Genomic DNA, 12255 nt, shown 5'->3' with positions numbered 1-12255 from the left:
TTTTCTAGTAATTTTGATCTGCCATGTGAGTGAATATGAGAATTTTGCCCTTAGCCCTTGCCCTTTTCGGCTGTGATCACACTGTAGTAGTGACATTAAAAGGACAGTGGGTGTGGGCAAAAGGTGCCACTTATATTAAAACACTTACATTAAAAATTTCACAAATGTCTTTGTAGATGGATGGAGGTCTGCTTGAACGAAGAGCTGCCCCCAACTACAGAACTGGAAGAAGGCTTAAGAAATGGTGTTTACCTTGCCAAGCTTGCAAAATTCTTTGCACCTAATGTGGTGTCAGACAAAAAGATCTACGATGTGGAACAGGCACGCTATAAGGTAACACCTTTCTCAGTTCTTTCACTGTCAAGACAAAAAAATAAAATTTTTGTTTTCCAACTGTGAAACATTACCAAGCATGCTTGGTTAATTTTCAGTATCTCCCTTGTAAGACTGTTGGGACTAGATGGAAGACTGACAGCAGTAAGAAGCCAGCGTGATAAGTTAGAAATATTTTACCCTTAGAAAAACTCTGCTGGTGTCACTTCAACTTTTGAAGGCTGAACAAATTACCCTTCTGGCTCCAGGAAGAACATGAGCTTTACCATTTGTAAAATTATTTCTCATTAGGAATAGCAGTCAAAAGCAATTCGATAAATATTCCAAACTTTTTTCATCTTGTATAGGAGGATATTTGACATTCACTTCATTAGATCTGTGTGTTTATTTCATCAACTTTAACACTGAAAAGCAGAAAACAAGCTACTAGTAAGTGAGCTTAGCTTGTTACCTGTGCAAGTCATTTGTTATGTCCAAGATCCTTGATAATATAGAAATATGTACATTCATACACAGCAGTTTCACTATGGAATGCATTGTCTCAACAAGTAGAGCAGGCAGAAAAAATTTGAAGTGGACATTTTTAAGGTGTATATAACTGGCTCTTGAGAGCCAAGAAATTACTTAGGTCCCATATGGTTCAGAATTCTGGGTACATTTAAATTCTTCTCTTGAAAATCTCCAAAACCGGACTTCAGGTTTCTTTTCTTGCTTTACCATAAAAAATAACATTAATTAAAAAAATATATATATACTCTCCCGCTTCGCTCTTACACTGCTTGAATAAGCTGTAGGGAGGGTCAGGTATTCATGCAGAACTGAAGATTGACTAAGACGATGTTATCTGCTCTCCTTCGCAACAGTGCCTGATCAGTGTTACCACATTTTGGTTCCTGGTATTTGATATCCAGCCTCTACTCCTGAAGCTCAAACGACTACTGAAGGACTGTACAAATTTCCACTTCAATCCTGGTCCACCCTGATGGGTACAAATCTGACTTACATAACATGAAAGAAAGAGCTTGACTAGGCATGGGGCTATTGATGTGTTAGGATGCTTCATTAGCAGGATTGAGGCTGTTACACTTTGGTCTCCAGGTTCAAATAAGAGAAAATTCCTTGAATTTAGCTTCAGGATCTAAAACTGGGAAACAACAGGAAGACCAATAACTAGAATTTTTTTACCTAATGTGATTTTTATAATCTTCTCCTTCTATTTTTCTAATAGAGATCTGGCCTTCATTTTCGGCACACTGACAACACTGTACAGTGGCTAAGAGCAATGGAGTCCATTGGTCTGCCTAAGGTAAGCCTTCAAATTTTAGGAAAAAAAGTGGCTCAAGTCACCGGCTCACTAAGATCTCCTTTCTTCTACTTGAGCGTAAGCAGTTCCTTACTGTAAGTCTACAGGGAAGAGGTAATTCAGAAAACAACTCTGAAAAGAAGGTAATGTGGAAAGCAGTGGGAGTGTCAGTTCTGTGTTGCTGCTGCCAGCATGTGTGGGCTGAGGCTGCTGTGGATGAATGCTGTGCGTGGAAATGCTCAGGGTGCTTCCCCTGTGTGAAGACAAACAGGACACTAGCAGTGTTTTAACTAAGTCTTATTGCTAGTGCAGTCTCTGTGCGGGCCTGAAAGGAATGTGGTTTAAAACAGAAAATTTAAATATTTGCTTCCTTTAGGTTACCTCTTCACATCGTGTCTCTTGCTGCCTCTTCCTCTTATTGTACGTCCCAGTTTCTCTGCCTCTACCCTGTTTCCAGACTGCTCTTGCACCTTCCAGTGCATCTGCGTGACTATGCTGCTGCTCTCCTTCCACCAGCTGCTTTCTTGGGTCACCTCTTATATTTATCTTCCTCCTTGCGGGTCTTCACTTGTCATCTCCCCCCTCTGCTGCTGTTTCTGGGCACCAGTGAGTCTATTTTGGATGAAAATTCTTTAAGGAAGGGCTGTGCGGAAAGACCTATGCTGCTTGTTTGGACATTTTGGCACCCACACACAGCCTGAGGTGAGCACTTTGTTGCCCAGGCTGCCCTGCAGCTGCTTCAGGGTGCCGGGGTGATGGCAGCCACGGTGCTGCCTGATGCACCACAGTCGGGCACAGCTGAGGTGCTCAGGCAGCCTTTAGAAGAGCTACGTGGACTAATGGCCAGCCACTGTGGGCAAATTCAGTGGAGGTGCCCATATGCAGAAAAGAGCATCCATGGTTGCCATCAAAAATGCCATAGAGATGTGAGGGGTCCTGCCTTTCCCAGGTGAGGAGTTCTTTTCCCCTTAGTTTAGTCCTTGTGTCCTGTGTGCAGCAGGGATCCACCCTGCCAGCCCTCCTCTGACAGATTATGTTTCTGTTGCAGAGGACGGTCATGGCCAAAAGCTTTCCCAATTCTCCCTCACAAAGCTGTTTTGAGCAAAAGAGGGCACTGTGCTCCTGCCTTACTCAGTCTTGTCCTATTAACCATGGGACAGTGCAGCCCCATGTGCTTGGCCTGGATTGGAAGCATGCTGCCAACTCTCACAGTTAACTAACTCTTTTATTATATTTTTGTGGAGAAACAGTGTTTAGCAACTGGGACCAAGGCCAGGAACAAATTAGTGGTAGAACCAGAATTGGAACTTATGATGTGACTTCTTGGCTAAATTCTTGCCTCCTTCTAAATATCTTTGTAAATGATGTATTCACAAAATTCAGGGTGCTGGCAATTAGAATCACGCACTTTTAAATCATACTTGATAAGTTTGGTTTTCAATGAGGCTTTGCAACTTGTTACTGTATTCCAGGTTTTGGGTGTCTGTAGGAGGACAAGCACTACTGGCTGAGCTTATGCCAAAGGACCTTTTGTAAAAATCTTGTCAAAATGCTGTCTGCTTATCTTTCTTTTTTCCCCTCTCATTAAGTAGCTTTTATGTTTTATTAAGTTATTCCTTATGAAAACTACTAATAAAGTTAAAATAAGATCAGAAGAGACTTGATTTATAACTGTATAGAAGTAACAGCTGAAATTCTCTAAGTTTAAGGTATGTTAACCAGAGGAAACTTTTCCTCTCAGTAACGAGTCTTCTTATTTAACTGTGTGCTCTTCACTTTTTAGATCTTTTATCCAGAGACCACAGATGTCTACGACAGGAAAAACATCCCTAGGATGATATACTGCATTCATGCTCTAAGGTAACTAACTGGTGATGGGAATAAAAGTTATACTAGCTGCCAAAGCTGGGAGCGTAAGTCTGCAAATGGCTTTAGGGTAACCAGTATGTCAAAATCTGTCAGAATTTACAAGTTCATTAATTTGGAGACAAAACTTCAACTTTGTCAGGACTATTGGCCAAAGTATTTTCAAAATAGAAAATAAGGACTATTGAATTTAGCACAGACACCTTTTTTTCACTAGTACACCTCTTTTCAAAGTGCACATGGAATTTCAAAACACATACTGCAACAGAAATCAAATAAATGAACAGAAACTTAGCAAAATATTAGTATAACCATGGTGCAGATGTGCTCATCAGAGTGAAAATTATGAACTGACATGTTTCTGTCCCAAAAGTGAAGTAAATAATTACCATATTCTGAGGTAATTCACATAAAAATTAACATTTTCCAAGATTTCAAAATTCTAAGCACCTCGATTTTGAAAGTAAAGTCAGGGAGGCTTTGACCACACCACTGAAAATAGAGAAAAAATTTTTATGTCCTGTCTTAAGGATTTTTTTGATGTTTAGCACAGAAATATCTGCCCTTTGCTGTTCCTGGTGAGAAGGACAGTGGTGTTGGCAGACAGCTCCACCCTCTTGTGGCTCTCCTAGCTCATTTCCTGCATGTGGAGGCCTTTTCCTTCATTACTTTCTTGCAACTAAGCTTTCAGAGAACATAATTAACTTACACCTCAAACTCTCCTCTATGTTTCTAACAGTGTTCAAAGGCACATCAGCTGCTCTAGGGCTGTCAGTCAGAAGCTATTCAATACATGCTTTATTGAAACCTTTTTAGGGCTAATTCTTGAAATGATGTGCCCCCTCTTCTACTCTGGGATATGCACACACTGTCAATAAATAACGCTTAATCTGATAGCCCGGTATTTTTTTGTCAAGTGTTGCCTCTTGAAGTTATTATACCTGGTCTAATGTTAACAGGGCAGTGTCACCAGGACTATTTGAGGGTAGTTCTTGCCTATAACTTGGTAGTGCAGTCTGTTTTGACAGCGAGTGCCTTGTGTAAACTTGAACTGATTTCCTAAAGAGGATGCACAGGGCTATAATATTAACTAGCTCAGGCTGACACAGTGGGCTGTGTGTCCCTCCAGTCACGTTATCAGCCAACTCAAAGTTTTTGCAGGAGGTGGAATAACACATTCAGTCTTTCCAATGTTGCTTTCTCATGTATGGAGGAAATTATCAACTGTGGACTTGAATGTTACATAAACAACAACCCCATCAATACCTTCTTAATATCTGCCTTATCTTTGAAATGACAGTAAATCTTTTATCTTGAACTGAGTTTTATATGGGTTGACCTTTGGTAGGAGTTTTCCTTTCTTCATCTTGACATGCCCCAGGATTTATCCCAGTATCAGAATAAGTCTGTGTTCTCTCTAAGCTTTCACTTCCAACTTTGTCTTGTTTACGTTACTTTTCCTTGCTGTATATCAACACAAAACTCTAACTCTGTACTTTTTTTTTTTTATTTTAGTGTTATTATTTTAGAAAAGGACTTTGTATCAAATGTGTCATGCCACACTGAATAGGCCTGCAATACTTTCACTTAAGATGCTTTCCCATGAGATTGTAGGCCTATGTGCCTGCATATGATAGAACACGTAATAATAGAAGAAACAATGATTATGTTTGACTTATTTCCATAACTTTTTTCTACAATTCATGCTGTAAGTCCTTCACTGGAGTCTTTTAAATCAAACTCCAGTGTCAGTATTGAATGGTGCATAGACTACATTGAAAGCTGTCTGGGAAACAACAGAATTAAGAACAGGGAACTTGGCTTGGACAGCAGTGTTCTTAGTTGGCATTAGAGGAATGCTGAGCTGTAGGAGTCTAGTTCTGTTCCCCTTCTGCTGATGTTTAAAGTACCAATCTGCTGGTGTCTGTACTCCCAGCTTCATGCCATGTACCCTATTTTCTCTACTTTCTGAGATTGCCACAGCACCCTCTCCAGGGAATCAGTACATGGTTTGCTGACCCTTGTTGCTGACCCAGTCCATGTCCCTGTGGTTCTCAGGGTCCTACAACCCAGCACTGAGAAACAGCAATTATAAGCAAAGTTTTCACCTTTGCAGTGGTAGCATAGGTGCATGTGACCACTATATAAAGAATCACCATTGAGTTTAAATGTTAAATTCTGATGCATCTTGCAGCACATGCTAAATTTTCAAAGGCTCATAATTTGGAAATATAGAGCACTTTCTCAGAGAGGTGAGAGGTTGATCTACTTTGTCTTCTTTCTTAGTTGCTATGAAGTCATTACTCAGAAGCAACATTTCCAACAAAACTATGTAAATTTAAAACAAGGTATTTTCTTCTTCTCATTCTTGAAAATCCTGAAACCATCTTTAGTTCACATTTTTCCTACCTGAATTCTTTTATGTGCAGTCAGTGTGCATAACTTAGTGTTTGAAATTGATAAGGCCATTTATAACTGCCCCTTTAAGAGGCATGAAATAGCCTTAACTGTAGGTAACAGGAGCAAGAAGTTCCATCCAAAAAGTGTATTTCACATCTGAAATATTAGCATTTTGCAGGGGAAGCCATCGGTAATTTGATGTTTTGATGATCTTTGAGCTACTAGAGGGCCTGCAGATAGACAATGACACTAAGCATGGTGATTTAAACATATTTTTAACATATGCCCTGTTTCAAGTCTAAAATAAAGACCATTGCACTTATAGCACGTGGGATGACCTGTGCTGTCAAATACAGCATTGCTCTGGTCAGGAAGGAGCGACTTAGCAAACAGTTTCTAGACTCCTGTTAAATATAATTACTTCTTGCTTTTCTTTTGTTGAAACATTAATCCTGGAAGCCTGACTTCAAAAATATAAAGGAATGGGTTTCATTTCTTGCACCATTTTTTTCTTGTGAAAGATTATTTGGATTTGTTCTGGGACTAAATGCAGTTAAGAACAGCTTCATTTAAATAAAGGTGCTAACAGTGATTCTTGTTCATAAATAGCAGTGCTTAGGGATATTTTTTTCTTGAAAAATTCAGTTTTCAAATTATCTTTGCAAGCAGATCACTGCATCCTAGACAAACTGTCCCTCTGAAGCTGGACAGCTTCATTGTTTTCCTAGGAAATAGTAGAATGACAAGCATAATTTAAAAGAAAAAGCACACTATTTTCAGATATATTTTTTATGGCATATTATACATGAGCTAAGCATAAAACAAGATCCAGGAATCTCTACCTGATATGAGCTGCAGTTCTGTGTGGGTGATGCTTCATACTGGCTGGAGGGAGTTTCACCTGGGGACTGTTCTTTCCCCTTTGTTTCCCCCCTTGTTTCTGATGCCTCATATCCAGCTTCCTGAACTACAAGGTCTCCTGCTTTTGACTCTGTGGTTCCCTGAGGTTCGACTTACACTATAAAAGCATTAAGCAAGCTGTTTCAAGTGAAATTATACCTTAAAACAGAGCAGAAGTGTCTTCGTGTTCCCTGCAAGACTCGAAGCACATTTTCAGCACCATCTGGTGGTTAATAAGTTCACACATAACGAAGGAGCATAGGAAGTATCACACCTGGCTCAATATACTCCTGGAAGTGCTGAACAGCAAAAAAAATATTCTCTAATGTTCATAACACTCTTTCTTCCTCTGTCTTTTTATTGTGGTGACCCAAAAAAGAACCAGCACAGCCCTGTGATGCCACTGATCTCCATAACTGTTCGTTTGATCCCCAGTGCTTCAGCCAGGATTGTGTCCATGTCTCAAACTTAGAGCAAAATCTCTTTCTACCAAGAAAGACTGGAAGGCAGATCAGGGTAACAGAGGAACCTGGCTCATTACTGTAGTCACAGGAGGTTTTCTCCTGCAATAACTAGCTTGCATTTTAGACAGTTTAGAAAGGAGACAATGGCAGCGGCAATGATTTTGTGTGGCTGCAAAAGAGTGTCAGCCTACATGAGATCTGCTGTTGTGTTCATCCAGATTGTGACAGAGTAGAGGAGTAGCTATGGTAGCATGGAAGATAAATGCTAATTCTGTGTGCTCTGAGCAGCTACAAATACTTGTTTTGAAATCTCATCCTACAGTTTGCTAATAGCAAAAAAACCCTCTACAGCAAAACACAAAAGGGAACTTCTAGATATCAAAATCCTAAGCCAAAATACACATTTGCAATGAATGAAGTTGGGGTGCAGTAAGTTAAAAGAAAGGTGGAAAACAATCTATTTGGAGAAATGCATTATATAAGTCTTGTTTTTAATGCCTATCATTTTTTATCCCTTCTTGATAAACTCACTTGTTTACTGAATCTCAGTGGTAAATTATAGAAATATCAGGCTTTTGTAGATAAATACATGCCTGGTGATTTAGAAGATATTAAGAAAATAGGTATGTATTCAGCTATTTTTTTCAGGTAGCACCCCAGAGCTCTAGTAATAATGACTACAGGTATTTTTCATGCTATATTGAAATAAAAATATTAGTTCTTGGATAGCACTTTAAATTAAACTCTCTTTATTTTCCAAAATTTAAATAGCTAACGACACAAATGTATTTGAGATGGTCTTGGATGGACTTACAGGTCCTTGTTTCTCTATGTTTAGTAAGGAGAGTGTCAGGGATTTGTGTGTCTTTGGCTATTCATTACAGGGATGTAATAATGCAAGTCAAAACAGCACATAAGTCCAAAGCTATAAGGTGTACTAAAGTACATTCATATTTCGATTTTTTTTTTCCCAATACTAGCTTTTGCATTTCTTTAACTATCTGTCACTGAGGTTTTTTACTTGTTTACACATCCCCTATGATCTGAGATACACTGGCAGTGCCTCTCTCTTAGAGATGCTGCTTGGAAATAGAAAATATTTCTCCTTCTGTAAGACTTATAAATACAACATAAAGTAAATTGTGGAAAATTTATTCTGTATTTGCTTATGAAAGTCAATGTTTAAATGACAAGTTTCACAGAAGTGCTTTTCTCTTGTACAGAAAATCAAACACCTCAACCACATGCACTTCAAATTCTTTTTTTCTTCTTTGCAGTTTATATCTCTTCAAACTCGGATTAGCTCCACAGATCCAGGACCTTCTGGGAAAAGTAGACTTCACAGGTAAAAAACTGCTTTTCCAATCATCAGTTAGATGTTGTTTCCACCCTGTAAATCTGCTAACACTGTACATATTTTCTGTTATTTCTCTTCTAACAACATTGTTCCAAACACATGGGAGGCTGCTATTTTTAATGAATGTGAGTCTCTGAAGGACTGAAGGGAGGAAGTTTGCAGGGAATACTTGTCATATCTCAGATTCCTTCAAAATGGGGAGGAAAACTAATTAGAAGCTCTGGCCAAACACCCATGTTTGTAGGTATGGTGATACATAATGAAACTCTTAAGCTTTTGTTCTGATAATACTTCTTTTTTTGTGTGTGTAAATAGAGGAAGAAATCAGCAACATGCGAAAGGAGCTAGAGAAGTATGGTATACAGATGCCATCTTTCAGTAAAATTGGTGGGATTCTGGCCAGTGAATTATCAGTGGATGAAGCTGCATGTAAGTGTGGATCTTGTTGTGTTCTCTACTGAATACTTGACAGAATGCTATTAAAATATTTTCTCTGTTTTAATTCACCTACTTTGCCACTTAATAACTAGAAAGAAAAGCAAGCAGGTTTTCACTGACTATCATGTTGCTTCACTGTTGCAAGACTTCTTGCAATTTTTCACTCTGTGTTTTTTAGTATCTCCATTGAACCATAGGAAATGCACCAGAAGCAAAGATTTCTCAGATTAATTTGGATGGGTTTAATGTTTTGGTAGCTAGTGCTCCTCTAGAAAAATGAATTGGGGTCTGTGCATGCATCTACACCATACGGGTACAATGTATAATGGGCCGTGTGAACATACTGTCTTCTCTGTGGCTCCTTTTTTTCTTTTTTTTTTGGTGGGGGAGAGGTTGGGTGGGAGAGCCTTTTTCCGTTTTCCTAAAACACCCAAACAGGTTGCTGTGAGGACAAGCCACTGTTCCAGACAGACAGCTCTCTCATATACCATGGTATATGTGGAGTTTACCTTCATGGACAGCTTTCAATGTGTCTGACCACTGCTGTGTGACCTATAGCATGGTAGAACTCTGCTGGGGGGTAGGTCCTGCTGATGCATCTGGAATAAGCTTTGCCTTTTTAAGAGAACTGAACAGTTATGGTCCTTCTGAGTCTATCTTTATCAGCTTCCACTCAAAAAACAAAATTAAATTATTTTTTTTTGCTGCCCATGCCTACTCATCTGTAAACCTGGGTGATCTTCTCTATTTAACTTTTTTTTTTGATAGAATAAAGCAATATATATATAAAAAAATTTACTTCAGTTTCAATTATATGATATCGAGGATGTTCGCTTACATTGACACTTGAGCTCTAGTTATTTTATTCAAGATCCTAGCCTTTTTCAGAAGGGCAAACTGAACAACAAAACGGTTGGCTTTAGTATGTTACATTGCAACTTTGTTAAACCTTGCAAAGTAGCATAATTCAAACAAGCTGACTCATGATGTTTCTTAGTGTGAGGAAATTTCCAGAGCTTAATTTAAAACACACCTGATGTTGATTCATGTTGTCTGTGTTGTATATTTTGAAACCTGCTTAATAGGTGCATACTTCTCCAAAGCTAGCTATTAAAATGCTGCTTTTGGAAGTGGGGGTAGTTTGGCTTCCTTTTTTGTTTGTTTGTTTCCTTTTTTCAGCAGATTTTCAGAGATTTAATGACTACAAAAGACTTTTACAGGGAGCTGAAGATGAAAAGGCTGGAACGTCCTTCTCTGAAAGCCTTATTATAGTGTTGAGGATTTCCTTTCACTTCTGAAGTGTTTTCGGTCTTAAAGACAGGGTTTCCTGATGCTGGTTCTGTCCCTCTGGGCAGGGATTGTGCTATAGATAACATGCTCTGCCTCAGAACAGGAAACATCTGCTATGGGAATCCTCATACATTAGTGAGGTTGGATACGGAGACCCTGCCAGAGGAAGGGCTCTGCCATGCTTCTTCCTAAATGGAGTATGCAAAAGGAGATATGAAGTGAAACAACTGCTGATGACTCCTACTTTGCTGCCAGCAACAGTAGAAATCAATGTGCAAAGAGTAAGCTTAAGTGCTTTTGCAGACAGTTTATTCCACAAGCAAAACCACTCTGTTATTCCATGCTTCTGGCCTGCTCTTTCAAGTCCAATCAGGCTTCTCACTCTTTCTCTTGGCAGGTGGGTTCACACCTACCTGTTCACTTCTGTCCTAATCTTGAACCTATCTTTTGACTACTTTTTGCTAGCTCCAGTTAGGTCAGTGATGCCTCTTGCATCACTGTGGAAGAAATTACGTCCTTCCTATGTGTTTGTTATATGAGCATGTTGGAGTGATATGTTTTCTAAGAAGGACAGTGTTCTCTTAGCCCCTTGAAGCTGATATGGATGTACACAGAATCATAGAATGTCTCAAGTTGGGATAACTGAGTCAAAGTCCTTGATTCTCATAGGATTACCTAAAACTAAACCATATAGCTAAGAGCATTGTCCAGATGCTTCTTGAACCTTGGTGGGTTTGGTGCTGTGACCACTTGCGTGGGGAGCCTGTCCCAGTGACTGACCATCCTTTCAGTCAAGAACCTTTTCCTAATATCCAGTGTGAACTTGCCCTTTTCACAAAGTTTAATGACAAATGAACCAGTGTGTGTCTCTGCTTGTATCTCCTTCACCATGCCAGCTGCTTTTATTTCCCATCTGATACTGTGCTAAACTGATCTAGAGTGAAATCATTTAAGAACAACTTCCTGGCTTGAACTTAGTGCTAAGATTATCCAACAGAATTATGCAAGTTGTTCCAGTAGCTGCCATCTCTGAGGATGTATAGCTTCACTTCATGCTTCATTTGCCCCTGCTGAGTTTTCAGTGATCTGCTCTCCTGTCTTACTTTCCTAAATTTGTACACTCCTTTGTTTTCCTAAAACCTCAGATTTGAAGCATCTTTCATTTCTTTCATAAACTTAAAGTCTCTAAACTCAGATATTTAGTCCCTCAGTTAAACTTAATCCAAAGAAAAGGTTTTTACCACTTTTCTCCGCTTCATCAGAACCATGAAGGGCGAGGTAGCAAGTACTGATAGAATAAAAAACATGGCTGTTGTGTTCTCCCTCACACATACATCTCTTAGGTGCCATGAAAGTGTATCCTAGACAAGCTGCTGTGGTGATAAACGGGCAGCTGTGGTGTTCCTCCTCTGGGATATGATCTGGACATACATTTATCAAGAATTACACTTTCTATAGTAAAGTCTGTAAAATCTTTGAGATTAATGTGCCACCAGTCAGTCTTTGGTGTCTGTTTGTAGTATGAGGGTCTAAATAAAGTGTAACTCCAGCTCAAGTCCTTCATCTCAACTGATCTAAGGGCCATATGTGTGCAGGAAACAACTGGGAAGAGTGTGTTAGCCACTACTCTACACCTAATTCAGCTGCAAGTGGTTTTGAATCTGCACACTCGTGCAAATTTAGTGTGTGAAAAAACACAAGAATTTTTCTGACTCTTAAATTCTTGGAGTCAAGCGTTTGTTTAATCGTTGAAGTTTTCTTGTTTCCTCGAAGGAAAGGTTTAACACTTAAGCTGGTCAATGTCTGTAGTGAGTCCTATGGCACTTTTTCCTCTTTTCCTGGGTAATAAATTCTGATAACCCTGTAAAGCCCACTGGATGTTCTTTGCCTCCATTTGAGGTTTT

The 12255-nt window shown here is 39.2% G+C and overlaps 1 protein-coding gene across 11 annotated transcripts in view; it reads left to right on the top strand.

Annotated features, from left to right (window-relative positions):
• Positions 1–12255, top strand: part of IQGAP2 (IQ motif containing GTPase activating protein 2) — a 128594-nt gene that overhangs the window by 65197 nt on the left and 51142 nt on the right. For all 11 annotated transcript variants that reach the window (XM_027634590.1, XM_027634598.1, XM_027634594.1 and 8 more), the window contains 5 exons: positions 177–333; positions 1562–1639; positions 3420–3496; positions 8544–8611; positions 8939–9052. In XM_027634590.1, the coding sequence (XP_027490391.1) occupies positions 181–333; positions 1562–1639; positions 3420–3496; positions 8544–8611; positions 8939–9052 (490 nt within the window). In that variant the 5' untranslated portion in view covers positions 177–180. The remainder of the gene's footprint in view (positions 1–176; positions 334–1561; positions 1640–3419; positions 3497–8543; positions 8612–8938; positions 9053–12255) is intronic.

This window comes from Corapipo altera, unplaced genomic scaffold, assembly GCF_003945725.1.
Source record: "Corapipo altera isolate COAL_440 unplaced genomic scaffold, ASM394572v1 61411, whole genome shotgun sequence".
Taxonomy (NCBI): Eukaryota; Metazoa; Chordata; class Aves; order Passeriformes; family Pipridae; genus Corapipo; species Corapipo altera.
The sequence above is the reverse complement of the archived record's forward strand: the minus strand, read 5'-3'. Positions and strand labels throughout refer to the sequence as shown.